Here is a 23,751-nt window from a genome sequence, read left to right as displayed (position 1 = left end):
TATGACCAAACTAGTGTACTGCTATTGTTTCCGATCACAGCTGGGGAAACCGTTAACATCATTTTCTATTATACATATTTCGCTCTCTTGAATGGCCTCAAAACATCACTGAGAAGGTAACTATCTAGCTTCGAACTGAACCATCCGTTTGGTTCTGGCTTTGTAAAGAACTCTGTGGCCACATTCCTTGCATCTTACTGGTTCTTTCGGAGAGAGAGAAAAGTTGACCGCGCATTGCGCACAAATGTATTTCACTCCATAATCCTTCAAACTTTGGATTCCAGATGCCGCATTTCCCAAGTTTGCCGCTGTTGGGGGGACAAATCCTTCTCTACTCATTGCTCTTGACTATTTATATCAGGGGTGACGAGGTGAAAGCAAGTTAAGTTCGAACCAGAATTCAAACTTAAAAAAAAATCTTAGTTTAGAATTCTGCGCAGGCGAAATTCTCAGCGCTCTTCAATTATTACCTCCAGATCCTCAAAAAAAAAAAATTACAAAATGAAAAAATACTTGACTAAAATCCCTCCTTAACATAACGATTTCGATCTCACAGCCGCAGCATTATAATAGAAAAAGATGGCCATAATATGACATTGTTCTTGATTGCAAGGAATATAACCCAGGCGTACCGGCTTATGCGACCGTCGTATGGAACTCGAGAAAGGGCCGGCCTCCTATCATCTATCAGCATTGCCTACTCTTCGAAGAACAGACTGTACTCGGATCAAGGCGACAACAATAGAATGATAACAAAGAATCTACATGAGTTGAAGAGTGACTTTCGGCATCAGAGGAACGATTTTGAAGCCATTTGCTACACATCGCAGCGAATATTTGGTTTGCTTATGGATCTAACCACCGATTTTTCGAAACTTTCGTACAGGAAAAGTTCATTCCATAGAGTCTTCAGAGTTTTTTGGATTAAAAGCCAATTCCCCAAATTGCCTCCAAAGCCGCGGACGGAAAAGCAACTTCGTGAGTTCGTTCATAAACTTACAACATTTAAATTTCTTAACAATTCCCACAAAGCTGCAACTATTTTACGAAAACTCTTTGCAAACGACAATCTTGGTTTTATTCACTCTGTCAAGTATAGCAACAAGCTGATTGACTTCTTTTTGGACAAGAATGATGAAATCATGATCAAAAGAATATTTCGCCGTATGGAAAAAGAGAACAAAAAGCCCAATGCAATGACATTCAATCTTTTGGGAAAACATTATCTGAAAGACACAAACGTTGTACTTGAGCGACTAGCAATCTGGGAAGCTATTTTACTGCGAATGAAGTCATTGGACGTCAAGACGGATCTTTGTACATACTACATATCCTTGAGCCTCATGCCTACAGAAGTACCTGCTAAGCAAGAACTGAAACAGCTAATTCTTTCCCATGGTCTGCACCGAGCTGCAAGTCAATTTCAAGATATACATATTGCTGACATGCTGAACAGCGGTTGCTCTCTTTTCGAAATATTGAACTACTATTATAACACCGACGGGAGACTTGATGTCAATTGTATGAATAGCGTAATTTTCAAATTCCTTCAAACTGGAAATGATTTTGAAGGAGCGTGGAAATTTATGATTCAAGAACACAAACTTCGGGGAATCAAACCAAAAAGTTCCACCATGACTATCTTTATGAAGCATGCTCGCGAGTGCAAAAGATTGAGAACCATGATCCAGATTCTGAATTCATTTGCAGAACTTTACAGGCTCGAGAGTTCGCCTGCTTTAAGAACAATGATGCAGTCCCTTTTAACCGACAACATTACTTTGCAAAAACATTGGATTCCCCCTATTTTGACCTTTGTCTACATTCGCCATTTCCGATCTTCAATCAATAATTTTCAGCGAAAAGATGTTCTACTGAAGCAATTAGCTCATAAATTCAACGTTGAATTTGACGACAGTCTCTTATATGAGAATTTGAACAATTTTGACAAGCGAATATTTGATGCCTTGAACAGCGTAGTGATACGTGATCCACGAATTGACTTTGATGAGCTGGATGAAAACGAATGGATGGAAAAAATTACGGAAGAATGCAAAAATGCTCTGTGCTAGATGTACTAGATATCGAGCATTTGAAAAATAAATCAAATTTACGAGTAGGGAAGTACGCAAAAAAAGTAACTGGCTGTGCAATATTTATACTGGCAACATGTATATGTTTTTCGAGACGCGTTTCTGAACAACTTAGATCATCTTGCTGATCAGAACAGCAGAAACAGATTTATTTACTGATTGCTGAGAAAAAAGATAAGTGACTTATGAGCTACTATGATATAGATGATATACTGGCAGACAGTCAGGTAAGTTCTTTTCTTTTCGTATAATGAACTAACATTAAAGAAACTGCCCTGCAAGTTCTCGATCACAATCCCAGGACTGGGTTATTTGAATGGTGAACCTGGTTTTCCAATAAAAGAGAATGTCAGACTTGAACTTCCCGTATGGCTGGCGGAAATCTTAGCAATTTGCTCTGTATCCAACTCTTCCGATTACGAAGAAAATGACGAAGATAGAGAAACTACATTCTTGAAACTTTTAGAGCCGGAATTCTTCTCCCCCGTTTTCCTCAACTTTATAAAGTCTGATGCTTTAAGGCTCAATTTAAGTCCATACATGTTCTACTATCGCATAGTCACCAAGTGGTCGCACATGTTCGGAGACGCAGAATTGGTGGGGCTTATAAGTAAAGCATTGGTTGACAGAGCAAGTGAGTTAAACGATTTAAGCTTCAAATTGAGTGATCACTTTAGAGGCGCTAATTTAGAATTCTTGAATAATCTCGATAGCTATGAGAAACAGTTGTTCAAAAGCAGCCATAAATCTTACAAAGATCTGAAGATCTGGTGGCTCAAAAAGCCCAACTCATGACGCTTACCCTATCTATTTGAATGTTACGTATCATCTGTTCACTTTTGCTGCATCAAGCAGAACTCTCCCTATTCATTGTGCGAGCAATCGCTAGAAATCGAAGTCTCTGAAGAAACGGAAAATGTGTGAATATTTTCAATTACTTAGCTAAATGTCAAAAAGATACATGAATTGAGATTAGTGTAAAATTTCTCAGCCTATCGAACCAAGAAAACCGATTCACTGCTATTACAATGCATTCCATCACTGTAGTACATTTGTAAGAAGGTCAAATGAAGCTTGCACCATAGTGAAAATAATGAGACACTCGATTTTGTGATGAATAGAAGTTTCTTTGGAGTCTTGATTGATATCTGTGTAGTTCTTCATGTAGCTGTTATGTAACTACGATGAAAGCAATTTGTCACAACTCAGTGGGTAGATGTTAGCGCAATATTTGCCGTAAGAGAACTCTGTTACAACAGCGCAGAAAAGAGGATTACTGTTATCCCCCCGTAAAGTAACTGAACTTAAACTTCGGATATCATGTGATTAATACTGGCGTTGTCAGCTAATTCAAGTGAGCAAATACTCTAGTATATCAGGTCAACAAAAGGACAACGTAAATCTATATTGCTCACACAACTGACCTCGATTGTTACAAACAAGCCTGACATAGTATACTCTTTCTTATTTACGTGAATCGAACGGTATTGTATACTTCTCTAAATTGGCCTTAAGATTGGAAACAAGTGAACGCAAATCAGGCACGACAAAGTAGAAGAAGACTGGTATTTGCTTTACATTCTGTCCTCTTCGGTCTGTCTCGGACATGAAAAACTTCGCTGCTCATTAAATCCTGCGCAACATCAGAAGTTATGGCTACCTAGCGTACTTTTACTCTACGCGATCGAATAGATAAGAAATACCACTATTATCTAATAACTATATTCTCATGATGAAACAATTTTCATTCCAGTCGTTTCAAAAAAAAACGAAAAACTAGATTTAAAAATTAATTTAATTTCAGGAATGGCTCTTCCATCCATCTTGGTTTTAATTTCAGGAAATGGGTCAAACCTACAGGCGCTTATTGATAATTGCAATATTGGTAAAATTCCAGGGAAGATTATACATGTGATTTCATCGTCCTCCAAAGCTCATGGTCTCGAAAGAGCATCTCAAGCAGGTATACCGACTACAATCCATGAACTCAAAACATACTATAAAGGAATCCCTAAGGAGAATGAGGCTGCAAGAAATGAAGCCAGAGCCAAGTTCAACAAAGACTTAGCGAATATCATAATTGAAAGGCTCAAACCAGATGTTATTGTGTGTGCTGGCTGGATGCTCATATTGTCCTCCGACTTCCTCAAGCCTCTCCATCAAGCCAAGATTCCAATTATCAATCTTCATCCTGCTCTTCCTGGTCAGTTCGAAGGAACGAACGCGATCGCGCGCTCCTGGAAAGCTGGTCAAGATGGACTAATTAGTAAAGGTGGTTGTATGATTCACTACGTTATCGAGGAGGTCGACAAAGGGACTCCTCTTATTGTGAAAGAAATTGATGTTAGGAAAGAATCGCTCGAAGAGTGGGAAGCCAGAATCCATGTTCTTGAACATGAAGCAATTGTTGAAGGAACTATTGAAGTTTTAAAGCAACTCGATGCCAAATAATTTATGTAATCTACCTTCATGTCATTTAAGCGTCAACCTCCATTGCATCCCTTGTTGTCGCGCCAACTTCCTCGACTTCACAAAAATTGTAAATGCTTTCCTTTAAGATAGCCGTAGTTCCTCTCTCAAATTTATAGTTTCTTGCTTTTGCTTCTCGGATATTAGGCGTCAAGTAGTTTCTGTATAGTTGTGCATCCTTGCCGACTTCCATCACACATAAATCGATGTTGGATCCCGAACCCAGATCGTTCCAAATACCCGCTTCAATAGCATCTGCGCAGAGTTTCATGGCTTCCTCTCTGGACAAATCTTCTTTCCAATCACGTTCTAGAACCGCCATAGCAGCAAGCGATCCCGAGCCTAAAGATTGATAGAAACCAATATCTGTAGAACCATGGGCATGAATTGAAAACAAATGAGCTCCTTTGGGATCTACTCCTGCCACAATCAAATATGCTCCAATGTGTCCCTGATACTTGAAGAGGTGTTGCTTCAACATTTGTAATGCTGAAGAAACTCTCGGCTCTCTATTCAGAGACATCGAGTGTAATTCTAAATTAGATTGAATTAACTGCGTAACCATCTCTGTATCAGCTGCTGTTCCTGCGCCTGCACACCAAATTCTAGGAGCTAGACGATGCAGTTTCTCACAGTTTTTGTCCGCCACTATAGGTCCAGCCGTGGCCCTGGTATCTGCTGCAATCACTACACCACCTTTGAACTTGCATCCCACGATAGTGGTACCAGTAGAAATTGCCTGTGGGGTCTGTACGCCATTCTTTGACAAGAACTGGTTTCTTTGAAAGTTGTCGAAGCTTAGCCCTGCCATTTGAAGTAATCTGTCAGCTATTAAAAAACCGGAGGCCTAAATGTTTTAAACTCGTGAAGTGCTTCAATTCAGAATTCGCCACTAAACATCGATGATCTGAATTCTCTGACATCCTAACACCGTTCTAATTTCATCAGTCAACTCATAATTCAATTCCTTGTTCTAATGGGTATTTGTCTATCCTGCCTTCATCCACCAGCTGATGATGAATTCGATGAGTCTGCGCCTCTTCTTGGGGAGAACATTTCCTCATCAGCTGTGCAACAACAATATGAGGAACAAATTTTAGAACAAAGAAATAAAGAACTGAATAGCATACTGAACTCGACAAACGACCATCTCATAGACTTGACAAATTTCCTACATTTTCAATCGCAGTTCATGCTTAAGGAACCAGTTTCGCCTTCCCTACACAATCAAGCTTCCTTGAAAACGGTAGATGCACCGATGGCAACATCACTAGCCTCTTTCGATCAAAACTCTACGCCCCAGTTGCAGGCAATTGGAGCATACGATTCTGTTGGTGCACGTGGCTTGACTCAAATCGAGGTACTGGACAGCAGTGAAGTTTGCCAGGAAATGGAGAAAGAGCTTGCCATTTTGGAAGAGAAAATGGATGTCCCTTTTGACCGATGCCTTCGCTTTGACCTCAGCAATATTGGTGCCCTGAAGGTACAGTTCGACTAAGCGATGAAATATGTGTCATAATCTACATAGATATTTATTGAGAAACGTTTATCCATATCTTGATTCTTTGGACATCGTAATTCTTGTCATCCGCATTGATTGTTGCATTCATAGGATTTAAAGCAGCAGCCCGGCGACGAAATTTTGATTCCTCTTCAGCGAACGTCTCTCCTTTAGCAACATCTTTGAGTTCCGGTACTTTGAGAATAAATTCGACCAGATTAATTCCGTAGCCTGCTTTCATCTCATATTTTGCAGCCAAAAAATCATCGTCACCTCTAGCATCGTAAGATATTGAGATTGGAAATGGCTTTACCGTTTCATTGTTCACTTTCAATTCAGACAGATAGCGCTCATTTATGATGGAGTTTGAAAGCGACACGAAAACCACGAAAGGTTGTCCCACAATGTCAGAGGGGAGTGATATTGCATTCATCGTATCTGGATTCAAGAAGGTGATTTCATAGAGTCTGTCCGAGTTTGTTTGTGATGAATTTTTAGTGCTTGACGAGATTGTGATCTGTTTCACATGAGAATTGGCTTGTGCCTTTTTGTCGTGACCTTGTATGAAAGCAGCTTCCGCTGAAACGCGTTCTCGCTCTACCGGATACTTAACATCGTTTTCCTGTATATCGGTACCCTTTGCACTTCCCTCGTTTTCATCATCTTCAGATATTGACTCATCATCTTCAAAGTCTTGTCCGGCTTCTTCATTCTCTTCATCATCCTCTTCTGCGTAGTGGATCGTTCTCTTTCTTGATTTGGGTAACTTCTTTTTCTGATTTTCCTCTCTATTGATACTTACTTTTGCCCGTTTGGATTTCGGTAGAGTTTTCATGTCATATTCATCAAGAGAGAAATCTTCTTGCTCTAATGATGATGAGATTGATGATTCCAGTTTTTTTAGTTTTTCCTTCGCAAGCTTTTGAAGGATCACTGCATCTTGGTAAAGGAGGCTTTCCTCATGATTGTAAGTCTGAGCATTGGTGAAGATAAGGTTAACGTCATGTTTGAAGTTAACAACTCCATCTATATCATTGGAATATTCGCCATCTTCAAGCTTCTGCTTAACCAAGTTGAACGACATTCCCTTTTTGATGATCTTATAGTAATCCGGATACATGTCTCCATCTACAAGGTCCATGAATGGTGTCGACAACTTACCTCTAGAAGGGACTTTATAGTTTATGATTGATTTTAAAATGCTTTTGAGGTCCACAGTATAATCCTGGTCACTTTCATTGCCTTCCACATCTTTTTGCTTCGCTGCTTTGAGTTTTTTCTTCGTTTTCGATGTTTCTGAGCCCTTGAATTGTGAAATTGTATCCGCTATTTTAGATTCAACAAATTCATATATCTTATTCGCGTTCTTAGCAATGTAGCTTTGAGGGTCATTATAAGTATTGGCATTATCTGCCATTAATTTGAAATCCTTCAAGAATTCTTGAACTGGATAGCGGTCCGACTTTCTCACTTTCGCTTTTATCTCATTTAAGGATATTGGAAACTCAATTAACTGATAATAATCAGGATACAATTTTTTGGAAGGCAGCTTTATGAAATCTCCAACAATTGCTACACCATAGTCTTCATCAACAAGATCATTGATGGAGTCAATGATGTTCAAATAACTTTCTTTACTCAGACTCTCAGATGTGTCAACTTCATCAATCACAGTTGTTTTTTTGCTGTTCAATGTGAGAACAATTCCAGGTCTCCTTTTTGCAACCATTACAATAATAACTTTTGTTTCTCAAAATTTTAGCGCTTACTAGGGATAAGCCGTCACCAAATAAATCCTATTTGAATCGGAACGCGTCTATATTCGTTTGCCCAGAATGCCTGCCCTTCGACGAGGAGCAAAATTTTGCGCAACTTTTTTGATTACCTAAATTATTATCAAACGATGTGACGGAAGGTCTTTAAATATGTTCCCCACTTTAATAGAGTTAGCCCTCATACTTTTTTATTCTATGTCTAGACAAACGTTTGAGGTAGGTCGCAGCAGCTAGCATACTCTGGGAATGTTTGTTATCTAACCTTCTAGCTGATTGACCAAGATCCGGAATTCACCAAAGTTGTGCGGTACTTCAGATTGTCTGATTATGCTGCGTGGGCCACAGGCACTCTTTTTTTACCTTTGGGCTTGTTTGGGCTAGAGAAGTACGAGCCATCATCAGGCAGTAAAATGAGAAGACCTCAAGCAGTTCATTTGAGAGCTGCGGCTGTATTAGGCTTCATTGGTGGGTTCCTAATTGCGTACAAAAGATCTGTGCTGCGATTCAAAGGGCAAACTGAAAATGGGAGGGAAGTGAGGAAAGATAGATATGAAGTGAAAAAACTCTTGAGTCAAAACTTGAATCCATATGGTGCCTCATCTCTTTCACCTTATCTACAAGACGTGGCTTCCAGAAATTCTAAAGATAGCCATATGATGCTTGGTCTTATTCCTTGGTTCAACTTCGTGAATCATCAAAATCATGGTATCGACTTGAAGAAATACTATGAGGTCAGAGAAGGTGAAGAAAAATGGGGTTTCATTCTTTCGCCTCCGAAAATCGGGGATGGTAATTCAATCGATTAGTGAATCAAAGATTAGTTTGTTCCCGCTTATTTATTTTATTTATTTACCGAATTGGTAGTTAGTCTGAAGCATTTGAAATCTATGTTAGCATTCGTGGTCTATATTAGTCAAGCTCAGAGAAGTCAATTAGACGTGGACTACGCTCTACTAATCGCGATAAGAAGTTCATCAACGTAAATCATTACTATATATCTATAAACATTATTCAAACATCGTAAGAACATAACTAAGTCGTTAGACGCTGAAGGCCATCGGATCAGTAAACTCGTCAAAGAGCATTGAATAAATATCATTCAAAAGCTCCTTCTTGTGAGAACGCTCTACCTTATCCTTGTGCTCTGTACTAATGTCCAGGTCGATATTATCAACAGTAGCAGTGGAATTGGAAAGTGAAGTTGTATGTCCCGTGTTGAAAAGCGATGTGGTGGACGAATTAAAAGGTATTGAGTTTTCTGCAACGGATAGATTCCTTTTTTCGTCAAAGTCAAACATTGCAGACTCAGGGGTATTATCTGCATCGAGATTCAAATAAGTGTCCAAGGACACGAAAGATTCCATGTTTTGGGCACTGATATCTTCACTCACGTTATTCAGGAAGGTTTTTGCAGGTTTAGCTAGTTTGGAAAGCTTTGGTCCGTTAAGTGACATTGTTGTCGGGTAACTTTGATTGACGAGACAATTTGATGGCTGACTGTAGAGCGAGTCGTTTAGAGATGTACTGTTGTTGGTTTTCTTAACTGGGTCGCTACCAAATTGTCTTTCACCGAGTGCTGTTTGCTTCGAATTTGTTGAGGCAGGTTTTTGGCCCAGAAGTTTGTTCACAACCTTGATCAGTTTAGACCCCATTGAGTTATATTTTGACATGACTAACAGGGCATTTTTAGCGCGATTAATATCATCCATCCATGAAGTAGAATGTGAGGATGATGAGTCAGAACATAGACAAGCTATTGGGATCAAAACCGCCTGGAACAAGAAGTATGTTGCATACCACACGGCAATGATGGAAAGATGAGATTCATTACCTTTGACAAATTTATCAATTGATTTGATCGTTTCCGAAGCTGCCTTGAGACAAATTCTTCTTCCTTGTTTAGCTTCCTCAGTTTTGCAGCTTTCCATCACTTCAGGGTTGGAGATGCCAACTATTCTTTGCCAAATAAAAGGCCTGAACAGAATAATTTGCATGTTTCTATATCTCCAAATAAGTCTATTCCTTGAAAGCAAAAACCATTCGGGTAGATGCGATTCATTCGTCGATTGACGAAGACCTGCTGGTAAGTACTTGAAGAATTCTCGTTTTGCAATGGATTCATCTTCATGGAAATAGCCTGGTAATTCACTAATGAATTTTTCTAAAGTTACATTCATGTTAAAACACTCTTGTAATGTGGGAGCCGGCTTGGAGATGAGTTTTGAGTAAAATGGCGTAGTGAGGAAGGTCAATTTCGTTTGGGCGATCAAGGCCGAGTATAGCGTGGGATAAGGTTTGTTGAGCATTTCATCTGTGACAGTATTGCACCCATCCATATTCTCAATGATCTGTGAAAGCTCATCATCATTGATGTTGCTTACCATCTTAACATCAACGACTTCCGGAGGCGGCAGATTAATCGGTCTTCCAAATGTTATGGATGCTCCAGCGTCGAATATGTACAAACCCCACCAAAGACGTCTTTTGATTTCAAGATTCAACAAGTCTTCTTTACGAGTTTCCGGAGCATTTGATTGCTCATTAAACTCCTTGTGCATTCCCAAGGATATTGCCATCCTCACTGCTAAGCCCAAGAAATTCCATCCAGTATTTGGTTTATTCCGCTTTTGCGAGTAATTGCTCAATAGAATCAAGGCGCTCAGTAGCATAATATTACCACATTCAAATACATTGGCACCTGTGTTCAGTGCTTTCTTAGCACGATGGTAATATGCAAGATCAATAGTAGTATGATCCCCGTGTAGACACCAACAGCCTAAGGCAAGAACTGTGTTCAATAAAACAAGCCAATGAGCCTCATTTTTCACAGGCAACTGTTTTCTGTAATGTTTCATAAATGTGTCCTTATGAATAAAGGGATAAGAAGTATGGTAATATCTGAAATAGCTTTGCAAAAATTCTTCTTGTGTTGATCTCATATTCAAAAACTGATCAAGCTCCTCGCCCATTTTATTCTGTTCCATGTTGTCAAGACCCCTCTTCAACCCTTCCACTATCTGTTTCTTGATCTGAGGATTCATGGTCACGCTCGGTGGTGATTTCAATGGCTTTTTTGTTTCAGTAAGGTTGTTGCATGATGTCAAATCGAAATCATCCATTACAAAGTCCGTATCCGTAGCGCCAGAGTTCACTGCAGTATCTTCTTCATCAATCTTGTCTATCTTCATGACCCTCAAAAATGAAGACGACGATCCTACGCCCAAAAATCCTGATTTGGTGGTTGGGTTGACTCCCATCCCATCCGTAGAAAAGGAAGGAGCAATTGCTCTAAGATATGGTGACGTACAAAGAGACGAATTGTTGGTCTTTGTGCTGATAGTTGACGACTGAGTTTGGCTTGTATGAAGCTGGTCAAGCGAGTTGAAAGAAATCACCGAATTTTTCGGTTCGTGTAGAGATGTTATTGACGACGGGGATGACGGGGAACCGTTCAGCATCAAACCTTTCTCTCTCTCTTCATCATCTTCAGACCAATCGAAGTTGGTGTTATTCGATAGATCGGTAGCCATAATTTCATCTGGAAGTCTTGATAAAATTTGTTGTGGAGTCTCTTTTTTGAAGTTCGAAGCTGAAGAAGCGTCTAATGAGAAATCCTGGATTGTTTGCATGCTGCTTGATTTATCGCATTGCTGTTTATTTTGTGAGACAAATGAGTATCCACTCATGTTTGGAGAATTGCTTGAAGACTGTATGCTTGAGCTGGTTCTTGAAAATCCTCCTAGCATTTGCTCTAAATCTTCACCAGGAAAAGCTTTTAAAAGAAAAGTTTCCAGCTGTTTCACCCTATTTTCAACCTTAGTCAAATACGCTCTGGTAAGCGGCGATCGAACAGCTCGAGGTGAATAGACACACTCCCATCCATGATCCATACATTTCGAGCATTTGGGTAACTCCTTTGTACAACGCAGTTTCCTTCTTCGACAAGAGTCGCACGCTTGTTCGATCAACGGTTTGTTACGTGAGTGACTTCTGTTTTCGAAACCCTCTGCTTCTTCAATGGCGTCATCTTCAAGTGAATCAGAGTGTTCCTTTTTTATCGCCCTTTGGGGGAAAACACTGTTGTTATGATGATGATGAGCTAAATGGCGTGATCCATGTCCGTGTGATGGTGTATGTTGTCGATGGACATATGATGATCCAGAGGACGTATTCCTTGATATGGTAGGTATGACAGAGTGACCATTGGAGAGGTTAGAATTTTGAGGAGGCGATGGAGAGTTGGTCAAGTTAGTTGAACTGGCAGACTCACTGAGCCGAGACTCTAAAACAAAAAGATCTTCATCAGACAACTCCCTCTTCACAACACTCTCATTTTTCTCTTCGAAGCCAACTGGTTTGCTGATGCCTTCCATTGTAAGGAAATAAGATCAGCGCTGTTCGTAATACAAGATTCAGCAATCAAATGCGCAAATCTTCACTGCAATTTGGTGAAAAGCAGCTTCGATATAAAGTTAAGAATTAAACAGCGCAGCTTCTCGAGCTATTAGGTGATTCAAATAACCGTGTAACGGAGATGGTGGTTAGTGCATCGTTTTTTTTTTCTGCATCTGTTTCCGTTTTAATTTTCGCCTATTATTGTTAACAATATGCTATTATCCCGTGCAGATATCTGGTGATCACATAAGGTGCGATTTTTTTCGAAGTCCGAAATTTGGCTACTTGTGCTCCTAAAGTTACGGAAAAGCACACCATTCTGGCTTGCCATGTTCCTTCTTCATACAAACTACTCTATTGCCAGTACCATTTAAGACGGTTTCTTGGTACTGACCACCTTAACATACTTAAATCATATCAATTTGAGAAGGATTCTGGAAATTTAGATCGTCTGCTGACACAACTTCTTGAGCCGAAATGATTCTCCTCACCTGTTTTTCTTTTTTGTTGAGATCAAGAACCTGCGTCAGCCTCTTATTGAAAATTCGTTCCTTACGTAATTTTCGAGTAAAATTATAATTTATGTTGAGCTCAACTCGGGCGGGGGAAGCTCCCAAGCATTCTATAGAGCGGGGAATCTTGCCTGCATCTTTTTTCCGCTGAAAGGATCTGACTATCGGCTTCAGTAATAAAGCTTAAGGCGCAGCGGGAGCTATATGCTACAAGATATTGCAAAAATGTACCGGAAAAACTTAACTCAAGCCCACGTTGTGTTCTCGGATTTTTCTCGTGTTGCTTAAATCCGGTATCTAGAATGCACGAATTTTAGTTGACAGACATTTTTAACTCAAAGCCCCCACCTGACCTGCAATCCCGCTCGTTGCTTCTGAAGTAACCCCACTTACCGAATATAGAGCAAGTCTTATTTCAAATCTCATGAACAGTTGAATACAACTGCCATCTATTTTCCAATGACAATAAACACATGCTCGTAATGACAATCGTGCCTCTTAGCATCACAACAGGTGGCTAAATACTCCTTCGAGAAGCCATTCTAAGAAACGAATGCACATATTAGTTTCCCACCGTTTTATTAAGTAGAGATCGATCATTGTCAAATGACTATATTTTATGACTTGGCCTGTGATCCTGTTGTACTATATCTCACCAATATTTGTCATTGAATTTCACTTTTCAGCCAGTTAATCTTCTTGGCTATGAGTGCAAAAAGTTCATGAAGAATTGCTTCGATAGGTTTTTTTGTCATACATAGGGGGACGTGTTTAAGAACAATCGACCAACATGTATAAAAATTTTAGAAAAAAAAAAATTGGTGGCAATAGTTCATTCACATACTTTTACATCAAATACTGCAGCCAAATAATGTTTACATCTAGGCTTCAATATACTTGCAACACATGCTCTCTTGCTTTTTCAAGGCCTGAAGATCAACGATCTCACATGAAAACTGACTGGCATAGATATAATCTTAAAAGACGAGTCTCGCAGTTGCCTCCAATAACTGAGAAGCTTTTCAATGAGAAAGTAGGAAATATAACCAAAACCAGTGAAGGACATGAAATACGTGAGGTCTCTGCAGGGGTAAGTGGCAAACAACTGGCAAAAAAAGAGCGAAGGAGATTGGAAAAGGAGGCTTTGTTAGAAAAGAAAAAGCAGCTTCTAGACATTGCTAGGCGACAAATCATGTCGTCCAGTGACGAGATACCAGTTTATGATCAAACCAGGGCTGAGGGAAGTGACGTAGAGAGCTTACTCAATGATCGAAAGGAAAGCCCGGTTCTATTAGATAATACATCTCATGATGAAACTAGGGACGTTTATGATTGGAAGACCGAACAGCTCATTGACCAGAAAATCAAAAATAAAGTTGAAATACCCTTGGACATGTGTATGTTTTGTAGCCACGTGTCTTCCGATCTAGACGAAAACATAGATCACATGTTCAAAAGTCATGGATTGTTTATTCCAGAAATGAACTATTTGGTTGACAAAGCCGGATTAATATCGTACCTATCTGAGAAAGTTGGGTTGGGGAATATGTGTTTATCATGCAATTTCCAGGGTCGAAATATTGAGAGCGTGAGACAACATATGCATGCAAAAGGGCATTGCAGAATTCCTTATGAAACTTTAGATGAAAAGCTGGAAATCTCAGAATTTTACAATTTTGAATCCAGTTATTCGAACAACACGGAAGCTGATATTAAAGATGATAGTGAAGAGTGGGAAGATTTATCAGACAATGAAGTTCATGAAAATTCTGGGGATGAAATATCCACGGATGATCTATACACTAACGGATACGAGCTCTATCTTCCGAGCGGTCATGTTGCCGGTCATAGATCTTTAATGAGATACTACAAGCAAAATTTGAAGCCCGATAGAGAGCTTACAGAAGGTCAGGGAACACTAGTCGCAGCAGAAACCAGACACTTCGTCCAACCTATTGATCGCAAGGAGCTCCAGGCCAGGAAGAGAGTCTGGACTAGACAGGAAAAATTAAAGGATGTTAATGATAGAAGATCAGCAAAGTTCATTAATCATCAAGCTCATTACAGAGATCAATTATTACAATGAACCATCACACTTTCTTGATGTGGTTTCAATGGGAGCAGGAAAAAACAATGTATTCAAATAGTCGTCGGTTTTCATTTTAAAAAGATATGCCGTTTCTGCTGCAGGGATATTCGGGAACAGTCTCCTCTCCTCGTACAGAAATCAAATCTTCAGATTTTTAGATTAATCCCTATATTTTGTCAAATTTTCTGTCTTGACCATCGTAACTATGAGGCGCCGGTTCAACCTGCACAGCCACGTCATTTGAAGAAAACAGACACTAAAAATAAAACTTTAAAGCATCGTTTCAGTAAGAGTTTTTTAAGCTACAAATCTCTACATTAACACCGTCTTGCTACCTCTTAGCAAAACCATGAATCAGGTAAGTTAAATTTCAGTATTTGCCTCAGATGGTATGAGCTGAATGACTCTATCCCCAACAGGAAAGATGTTTCTACGGGCTAGGATATCAACATTCAATAAAGTTCGCATATTCTTACTTTTAGCTCCGGGAACTTTAGTTTACTAATAACCCAGGGATACTATCAACAAGGTGGATACCCTCCTCAACAAGGTGGATACCCCCCTCAACAAGGTGGATACCAACAACCTCCACAAGGCTACTACCAGCCTCAACAACAACCTATGTACGTGCAGCAACAGCCCCCAAATCATAGTGACAGCGGATGTGGCTGTTACGGAGGTTGCCTGGCTGCTTTACTGGCTTGTTTCTGTCTCGAAGAATGTTGCGGTGGTCCATGATAATGGTTGAACCATTCATTGGTTATGTAGAGTTAGTTTAGAAGCTTCTGTACATTACTAAATGTATTTTCCATATCATATATGTTTGTTTTGTTTACGAGAGTTTATCGTCGTTGCGATCTTCGACATTCACATAAGTGGGACCGCTTTCGTCTCCTTCGCTGCCTTGTAGCTCGGCTAATTTTCCTTTCGATGAAGAGGTAGAAGCGCTGGCTGCTAGAGAGTCATTTCTCGTGTTTGATGAACGCTGGGCTGAGGATGAACGATAATGAGAGTTTGAAAGGAATTTGCTGCTTACTCCATTCAGGTCAAAGTTGGAATCCGAAGATGATATATTGAGTAACGGTTCAAGAGGTGATGAAGATCGTGATTGTAGAGAGCGTATTTCTGGCGAGTGGTAAATTGTGTCTGAATCCGATTCAGAGTCCAGTATTGGTGAGAGAGAAGAGCTATTGTTTGTAACAGACGATATTGAATTTATATGCTCTGCAGGAATCCTCGATATCTGGCCGACACCATATCCAAAAAAAGATAATATTTTGTTTTTTAACCATTGATAAGAAGAAGTTGCTCCTTGATGATCGGCGTCATTATTGCTCTCGAATGGATCAGTTGGTTTTAATATCAAGGTGCACCTATCTAATTGGAGCTGGTCGAGCATTAACTCTTCGTGGTCTTGGGAATAAGTAAGCCTCTCAGTAGTTTTGAAGAACTGAAACGGGATTTGTTGGTATTCTTTGTAACTTTTTAATATGAATTCACGTACAGTCGACAACTTATCAAACTTCGAAAACTTCATACGCTTCGTTACCCCGTCCACTAACTTCACCTGGATAAAGCATTCATCCGTAGAAGGCTTTGATTCTTGACTTTCTTCTGGCTGAGTGCAGTTCATAAACCTCTCCCTCTCGAACTCCACTTCTAGGTGTTTCTGCGTCCTATCTAATTTTGTCAGTTTCAGTTTTCTTTTGTCCTCCTCCTCTACCTGACTGTACTGCTTTCTTGCTAAACGTCTGTTACAACTTTTGGAATTCGAGCACAGAGTATCTTGATGCAAGCTGAAACCTTCTTGGGAGTCGGAATTCGAATCTCCTCCTTTAATTTTGAAGCGATCTTCCCTAGGCCCTCTTTGATGACAATTATCATGTTTCTCGTGCACACGTACCTGCTTCGTTTTCTCGTGTACGTCAGTAAGAAAGTCTCCTATTCTAGATGAAATAATACCGCCTTTCATGGAATGAATGATACGTCCCCGATATATGGCGATAAGAGAAGGAGGGGCTAAAAGCTGAACTTGAGGAAATATTTGTGATAATAAATCTAAGTCAGAAGATGGCTTTTGAATGGTTAATCCAACAAATTCTTTCTCCAAGAGCCGGTAGTGCTGATGCGGTATAGCGAAGTTTGACTCACTGCGCCTATGATTTTTAGTAGCCTGACAACATTCCTCCACCAAAATCACAAGAGGCTTATCATCAACGATAGCGCACTGAGTTGCAATATTCACATCTGAAATAAACGCTTCCCTCAAGCTCCGGTCTTCGGTAACACTTTCACGCATCTTATCAAGAATGAAAATAGTCGTAAGCTCGTTTCGTTTGCGGACAGCGGAATTTATGGCTAACTAATTTTTGCTATTGTGTGATAAATTATAGGCGTTATCCTCAAGTGTTTTTCGCAAGCCTTTTATTAAAACAAGTGGAATGTTCACTACTCAAATTAAGACACATGAGGTTATGTGCCTCTTAATAGAATGACATAGGGACTATTGCACTTTGCTTGCAGGGGTGCTAATATGGCGAATTACCATTATACGCATGTGTGTGTATCACCCAAAAAAATTGATACAAAACAATCTATAAACAAGACTAGAAAATCAATCATAACGCGTTATCATTCTTCTATCTACCATATTGTTCATTGAACTTTTTGGTCTGTATTTGACACTCTGAGATGAAGATAGAGGAGCTTGTACTGGATGGTTTCAAATCTTATGCCGTGAGAACTGTGATCTCGTCTTGGGATCCACAGTTCAATGCGGTAACAGGATTAAATGGGTCTGGGAAATCTAACATCTTGGACGCAATTTGCTTTGTTTTGGGGATATCCAGTATGTCAACGATCAGGGCAGCAAACTTACAGGACTTGATTTACAAAAGAGGTCAGGCAGGAGTTACGAAAGCTTCGGTCACTATCACCTTCGATAACAGCGACAAATCTAAATCTCCAATTGGTTTCGAACAATATCCTAAAATAAGTATATCACGTCAAGTTATGCTTGGAGGGGCTTCCAAATATCTTATCAATGGCCATAAGGTTCAACAATCACAAATACTCAATCTTTTTCAGTCAGTGCAACTTAATATCAACAATCCTAACTTTTTGATCATGCAAGGGAAAATCACGAAAATGTTGAATATGAAACCAACTGAGATCCTTGGACTAGTTGAGGAAGCTGCGGGGACGAAGATGTACGAGGGACAGCGAGAAAAGGCGCAGCGAGTGATGGCTAAAAAGAATATAAAGCTAGAAACTACCGAGAATCTTCTTAGAGAAGAAGTGGAACCCAAGCTTAGACATCTGCGGGAACAAAAACGTACCGTGATGGAATTTCAAGATATTATTATCGAGCTGGAAACCCTTTCCAAAGCAGTTGCGGCCCACGACTATCAAATCTTTCTTAGAAAATTAGCATCTCAAGAAGAAGTTGTTGAAAGAGAGAGAAGACAATTGCAGCAACTAGAATGTAGAGCTCAAACTCTAGAAAGCGAAATCAGAACGTTGGAAGAGGATCTGAAAGATATGCGTGCACGAAAGGAAATCGAGATACGTAAGGGAACGACCTTAAAGGAGCTTGAAACGAAGGAAACCGAGCTGACAAATTTAATGACTAGAACGTTGACAGCGAAAGACTTAAAATTACAGATTCTGGAGGAGGAAAACACCAAGTTCAAGAATTTATGTTTGAAGATGGACAACCAAAAAGAAATACAAAACAGTACCGAAGAAGCGTACAAGATCGCTGAAGTGGAATTTAATAGTCGAAAAACCAACTTGGAGAATCTCATTGAGCAAATGAAGCAAAGAGAGGAGCTCCTATCCACGCTCTCGACCGGTCTATCTTCAAAAGGTTCAACCGATGGAGGATTTCTGGCTCAGCTGCAGAAGAGTAAACAGAAGTTGTCCAGGATCACTGTGGAGAAAGAGAAAACACGTTATAGAATTGACCATTTGAAGAAAGACTTATCCTCGAAGAGAAATAAAATTAGCTCCGCTAAGGATGAAGTTGATTCCCTTAATCAAAAAATAAAACTGAAGGACGACCTTTGTACAAAAATGTCTGTCGATCTTGAGAGAATTGGCTTTTTTCCTGAAAAACTCAAGAACCTGAAAGATCAAGAGAAAGCATTGAGCCACGAACTATACAGGCTTCGGCACAGAATCTCTGAAGTCCACCGTGCTCATCCTAACTTGCTCTTTGACTTTGATGCTATCAATGCGGGCCTAGATCCTACCTCCGTCAAGGGGTTAGTCGGAGAACTTTTCACGATTAGCGAATTGAACAGGAAATCTACAACGGCTATCGAAGTTTGCGCTGGTGGGAAATTGTACAATGTTGTTGTTGACACAGAGAAGTCGGGCTCCAAATTATTGGATATGGGGAACCTGAGAAGACGAGTCACAATAATTCCACTCAATAAAATAACTTCAAAGGCCATAAGTGACACCCAATTGAACGCCGCAAAATCCTTAGCCCCAGGAAAAGTCGAGCTTGCACTGGATTTGATTGAACACGATCCTGAGTACAGCCCAGCGATGCAGTTTATTTTTGGCAACCGCTTGATTTGCGATGACCCTGATACAGCAAAAAAGATTACCTTCGATCCAAAGGTGAGGACTGCGTCTATTACATTGGATGGCGACCTATATGATCCTGAGGGCAGGCTCTCTGGTGGCTCAAGGCAAAACAACTCTTCTGTTCTTCCTGCATTTGCAGAGCTCAGAGATTTAAGAGAACAAGAACATCATCTCCTTTCTGACTTACGAGAAACACAGACGGAAATTCAGAAACAGGAAACTCTGAGCAAAGAAACTGAGTCACTTCAGCGTAACCTCAAGATGGAATCCTATCAAAAGAGCATTTTATTGAAGCAACGTGAGCATTCTGAGGCGGCTATATTGTTACAAAGGGTGAAACACGATGAGACTGAAATAAGCGAGCTTGAAAAGCTTATGAGAGATCTCGAAGATGAGAGTATTAGAGCTCAAGGAGAAATCGAGTCTCTTCAAAACGATATGAGAGATTTTGATAAGGACGGGCAAGGCAAGCTTGTCGAACTTCAGCAAGAAATCAATGAGCTTGCTGCTCTCATTAAAACGGAAAAGATGCAAATGAAATTGTCTCAAAAGGCATTTCAGCAGCATCAGATTGGTCAAGACGAAGTCCAATCTGATCTTCGTGTCCTTGAGAAGCAAATTGAGGATTCAAGGACAGCCATCACACTATTGAAAAGTGAAATTGAGAAATGTGAAGAAGAACATGTCCATTTAATTGCGGAGGTTGCAGAGATCAGGAATTTGATCACTCAAGAGAAGTCGACTATGGTAGGAATAAATGACGAGCTGCAAGATATGACGCAAACCCTGAATCAAAAACGTGAGGAGTATAATGATGTGGATCTGAATTTAAGGAAGCAAAGGGATACATTGACCTCTCATGAGAATCTCTACAGTTCACTCAAAGAAAAGGTAAATCAAATTATTACAGAACAAGAATGGGTCTCAGATCGCAAGCTACTCAATCAGGTTTTGGAACAGTACCCTAACATCAATTTGGATCACTGTCACAGACGTATTGAACAGTTGAAAAGTCGCTCCTCGTCAATGAAGAAGAAAGGGGTCAACAGCAATATTATGGCGCAGATAGAACAGCATGAGAGGCAGGAGAATTCACTGAGATTTAAAATAAGGCAGATCAATAAGGATAAGGCCAAAATAGAAGAAACGGTCCGAAAACTTGATGATTACAAGAGAACGGAGCTTCTCAAAACGTATAAAAAAGTGTCTGATGATTTTGGGCAAATATTTGGAGATCTTTTGCCACAGGCCTACGCTAAGCTTGTCCCGACTGATCCGAATGATGTAACTAGGGGACTGGAAGTACGGGTTAAGCTAGGCAACGTTTGGAAAGAGTCATTAGTTGAACTGTCAGGTGGTCAGCGCTCCCTAGTCGCTTTAGCTTTGATTATGTCTTTCCTTCAATTCAAACCGGCTCCGATGTATATTCTGGATGAGGTTGATGCTGCTCTCGATTTGAGTCACACTCAGAACATTGGCCATCTGATTAAGACAAGGTTCAAGGGGTCTCAATTCATTGTGGTTTCATTGAAGGAGGGCATGTTTACCAACGCAAATAGGTTATTCAGGGTCAGATTTCAAGAAGGAACTTCTGTGGTTACTGCGAGTTAGATCAAATTTATCATCATTGAACGATATATTCACTTTCCCAAACGAAATGAAAGACCGTGCTGTCAAATCCCAGTTAGTGTGTCGTACGTGTCATCTGAGCCATACGTGTCATACTACAGCTTCATAGTCATCTCCTGTTTTTCCTCAAGTTAACTTCTATTTTCATACAACTTGCTTTTGCAATTAAAGCCAGATACTCCTTATAAGGTTCGATCACTGCTATAATCATTTCCTAATACCTATTTGGCACAGTCAACAAAAGCGACCTACATAGTGGATACATGAACAGAAAGACCATAAATAGTCTAGCACTATGTTTGTGAAGAGGTGTAATCCAAAAGATTTGGAGCATCTTGTCGTTCCTCGATTCTTTGCGAAGGTTCTGAAAAGTCACACAAGCTTTTCAAGGAGTGCCCATTGAGAATCATAACAGCCAAAAGGCCGACCACGCTTGTAACAACTACAAGCAAAAAGGGAAGCTTGGGACTCCAATCAGCTAATTTCCCCCCAACAAATGATGTGAAAATGATTCCGACACCGCCTACAAAAGCGAATACCCCCGATATAGAACCTTCTCGTTGCCTATATTTGTCCTCAGAGGTTATGTTTGAAATCATAGTCATTGATATTATAATGAACATGATTTGGGCAGATCCCATCAAAGACGCTGCAATGTAAATCATTAGACTTTTATCTGGTGTTGATATCAAGCAAAAGGTAAGAAATCCAGTTGTCGAGAAGAGTGCGGCAATTGAAATTAGTGCGGTGTAATTGTTTAGTCGATCGACAAGAATTCCCGAAATTGGGGCAAGCAAAAGTCCAAATAGATTTGCTACACCTGTGAGAATCGATGACAAAATATAAGATTCTGGGCAATCGACTTTGTTATTTGAAGTCTTGGTACAATTGCCTATCTCTCTGTAATAGGCGTTCACATAGAATGGAATGTATAAGGTAATCACGATTGTAATGCACCGTGAAATAAAGCCACTCAAATAAGCAATGACAATTCCCGGGTCCTCCATCGATAATTGGAATCCTGTCTTGAGGGAAGTCCAATAAGATTCTCTCACTATAAAGGATGAAAAGTGCTCCTCATCAGAATCGCTGTCCAAATCATCGCGTATCCTGTTGTCCTGTGTATATGACTCAAACAGATCGTCTTTAAAAAATATGTCGCTTTCACTTTTGAAAGAGTAAAACCACATAATAACAGCCACGGCTATTGCACCAGCGCCCACAGTATAGTATGAGTATCTCATGGCAGACCCCGCCGGTCTTGTTTTACCATAAAACACCGGAAGCCTCAACAGGAGAGTGACCGCAAACACTGCACCGAAACCGCTCATTATACCCATGTAAGAGACCTTGGTTCCATCTTTCCTAGATTTGTTCAAATTGTCCACTCTTTCCAGATAGTTTTCATGGTCACGTGCTACATCACAACTGCCTATAGCATCGGACTCCTGTTGTTCTCTATCAGACAGACTTAAGGGGTTGCTAAACCCAGATGTATATGCTTTGAGATCGAATCCTGAATGGTTCATTTCGATGACCATGACGGTAAGAATACCCAAAGAGGCCGTTAGCCCCGCAGCAAACACCAATCTCCAAAACAGCATCTGAGGGACAACATTAGTTCTTACAAAATATCCGAAACCGAAGAGACTCAGTCCGGAAACGAAAAAACCTGAGGAAACAATCACCCTGGACCCAAATCGGTCTGCTAGAACTCCCATTAATGGCACCAAACACATCGACAGAATTTCATCGAAGAGACCCAAAGTGCCAACGTAGCTTCCGACATTCTCACCTATCTGTAGCACATCCGTGATGAAGAATGTTTGCGTTGTAGAGACGAAAACCGCAAGCGCAACCGCAGAAAAACTTGCAAGCAAGAAACAGATAAAATTCATCAGTGTATACTCATGACTCCTACGAGTCGATAACTGGAGGTCTGCCATTCAAATGACCGTTTCTTGTGATAATACAGTGGAGTGGAACCAATTTTAAAATGTAAAATTCTGGGAGATTTATCGGGGTTTAATATGCGTTATATTGTTTTCTTATATATATAGTTCAAACCAGAAGAATATACGTTTAACATGCAGCACATTGTCTACTATTAAAGCATTGGTTTTTACAGCATTGTCCTGCTTTAAAGCAAATGATATCAACACTCCAGTTATAATGCCGTATTCAGAAACCCATATTTATTAATTATAGCAAGCAAGTGCCACAGGGTGATTTTAAAAAGCAATCAATTACACCCAATTACAACTGACATCTCCAAAAGTGATACAAACCTTCTAAAAACCCAAAGTGAACCTACTTTTCGGAAAACTGTAATATCGTTGCTTACCTACAAAAGTTTTGGAATTAAACGAAGCGATTCTATTGTCATGGGTCCCCCTCTATTGTTATTTTTATTATCTTTGCCAAATGCTCCTCTCATAAGACCTACGAAGCAAGACCTTAACTGACTACACTCATATTATTCCTATCTATCGTCTCACGACTACTTGAACATAAATTTCAAGCTGTCCTTATCTTCTTACACGTAATCTCATGCTCGACGACAATTGGACCAAAAACTTTGACGGGCGCTCCATTTCATGAATGCTATCACATATATACGTTCAACGATGAGAAGATTCAACTTTTTCCGAGATAGTTTAGTGGTTAGAATTCTCGCTTGTCACGCGGGAGA

The 23,751-nt window shown here is 40.0% G+C and overlaps 12 protein-coding genes across 12 annotated transcripts; 7 read left to right on the top strand and 5 right to left on the bottom strand.

The window, feature by feature from the left end:
* Nucleotides 1–590: 590 nt before the first annotated feature.
* KL911_001338 (uncharacterized protein) lies at nt 591–2,072 on the top strand (the record flags this gene model as incomplete). The annotated part of the gene is made up of 1 exon (XM_043196285.1): nt 591–2,072. The coding sequence occupies one exon, from the start codon at nt 591–593 to the stop codon at nt 2,070–2,072; it is 1,482 nt and encodes a 493-aa protein (XP_043055911.1).
* A 561-nt stretch (nt 2,073–2,633) lies between these two features.
* Nucleotides 2,634–2,888, top strand: KL911_001337 (uncharacterized protein; the record flags this gene model as incomplete). The annotated part of the gene is made up of 1 exon (XM_043196284.1): nt 2,634–2,888. One exon carries the CDS (start codon nt 2,634–2,636, stop codon nt 2,886–2,888), a length of 255 nt encoding a protein of 84 aa, XP_043055910.1.
* A 1,011-nt stretch (nt 2,889–3,899) lies between these two features.
* On the top strand, nt 3,900–4,544 carry KL911_001336 (uncharacterized protein; the record flags this gene model as incomplete). Its single annotated transcript, XM_043196283.1, has 1 exon — nt 3,900–4,544. One exon carries the CDS (start codon nt 3,900–3,902, stop codon nt 4,542–4,544), a length of 645 nt encoding a protein of 214 aa, XP_043055909.1.
* A 25-nt stretch (nt 4,545–4,569) lies between these two features.
* KL911_001335 (uncharacterized protein) lies at nt 4,570–5,373 on the bottom strand (the record flags this gene model as incomplete). Its single annotated transcript, XM_043196282.1, has 1 exon — nt 4,570–5,373. One exon carries the CDS (start codon nt 5,371–5,373, stop codon nt 4,570–4,572), a length of 804 nt encoding a protein of 267 aa, XP_043055908.1.
* Nucleotides 5,374–5,538: 165 nt separating this feature from the next.
* On the top strand, nt 5,539–6,060 carry KL911_001334 (uncharacterized protein; the record flags this gene model as incomplete). The annotated part of the gene is made up of 1 exon (XM_043196281.1): nt 5,539–6,060. One exon carries the CDS (start codon nt 5,539–5,541, stop codon nt 6,058–6,060), a length of 522 nt encoding a protein of 173 aa, XP_043055907.1.
* Nucleotides 6,061–6,094: 34 nt separating this feature from the next.
* On the bottom strand, nt 6,095–7,792 carry KL911_001333 (uncharacterized protein; the record flags this gene model as incomplete). The annotated part of the gene is made up of 1 exon (XM_043196280.1): nt 6,095–7,792. One exon carries the CDS (start codon nt 7,790–7,792, stop codon nt 6,095–6,097), a length of 1,698 nt encoding a protein of 565 aa, XP_043055906.1.
* A 456-nt stretch (nt 7,793–8,248) lies between these two features.
* On the top strand, nt 8,249–8,644 carry KL911_001332 (uncharacterized protein; the record flags this gene model as incomplete). Its single annotated transcript, XM_043196279.1, has 1 exon — nt 8,249–8,644. The coding sequence occupies one exon, from the start codon at nt 8,249–8,251 to the stop codon at nt 8,642–8,644; it is 396 nt and encodes a 131-aa protein (XP_043055905.1).
* Nucleotides 8,645–8,878: 234 nt separating this feature from the next.
* KL911_001331 (uncharacterized protein) lies at nt 8,879–12,211 on the bottom strand (the record flags this gene model as incomplete). Its single annotated transcript, XM_043196278.1, has 1 exon — nt 8,879–12,211. One exon carries the CDS (start codon nt 12,209–12,211, stop codon nt 8,879–8,881), a length of 3,333 nt encoding a protein of 1,110 aa, XP_043055904.1.
* A 1,483-nt stretch (nt 12,212–13,694) lies between these two features.
* KL911_001330 (uncharacterized protein) lies at nt 13,695–14,831 on the top strand (the record flags this gene model as incomplete). The annotated part of the gene is made up of 1 exon (XM_043196277.1): nt 13,695–14,831. The coding sequence occupies one exon, from the start codon at nt 13,695–13,697 to the stop codon at nt 14,829–14,831; it is 1,137 nt and encodes a 378-aa protein (XP_043055903.1).
* An 835-nt stretch (nt 14,832–15,666) lies between these two features.
* On the bottom strand, nt 15,667–17,133 carry KL911_001329 (uncharacterized protein; the record flags this gene model as incomplete). Its single annotated transcript, XM_043196275.1, has 1 exon — nt 15,667–17,133. The coding sequence occupies one exon, from the start codon at nt 17,131–17,133 to the stop codon at nt 15,667–15,669; it is 1,467 nt and encodes a 488-aa protein (XP_043055902.1).
* Nucleotides 17,134–17,525: 392 nt separating this feature from the next.
* Nucleotides 17,526–21,041, top strand: KL911_001328 (uncharacterized protein; the record flags this gene model as incomplete). The annotated part of the gene is made up of 1 exon (XM_043196274.1): nt 17,526–21,041. The coding sequence occupies one exon, from the start codon at nt 17,526–17,528 to the stop codon at nt 21,039–21,041; it is 3,516 nt and encodes a 1,171-aa protein (XP_043055901.1).
* A 311-nt stretch (nt 21,042–21,352) lies between these two features.
* On the bottom strand, nt 21,353–23,005 carry KL911_001327 (uncharacterized protein; the record flags this gene model as incomplete). The annotated part of the gene is made up of 1 exon (XM_043196273.1): nt 21,353–23,005. One exon carries the CDS (start codon nt 23,003–23,005, stop codon nt 21,353–21,355), a length of 1,653 nt encoding a protein of 550 aa, XP_043055900.1.
* Between the last annotated feature and the right edge of the window lie 746 nt (nt 23,006–23,751).

This window comes from Ogataea haglerorum, assembly GCF_019207285.1.
Source record: "Ogataea haglerorum isolate 81-453-3 chromosome Unknown 81-453-3_NODE_3_length_672639_cov_96.912891, whole genome shotgun sequence".
Classification (NCBI taxonomy): domain Eukaryota; kingdom Fungi; phylum Ascomycota; class Pichiomycetes; order Pichiales; family Pichiaceae; genus Ogataea; species Ogataea haglerorum.
Note: the sequence above shows the minus strand (reverse complement) of the source record. Positions and strands in the feature narration are given on the sequence as shown.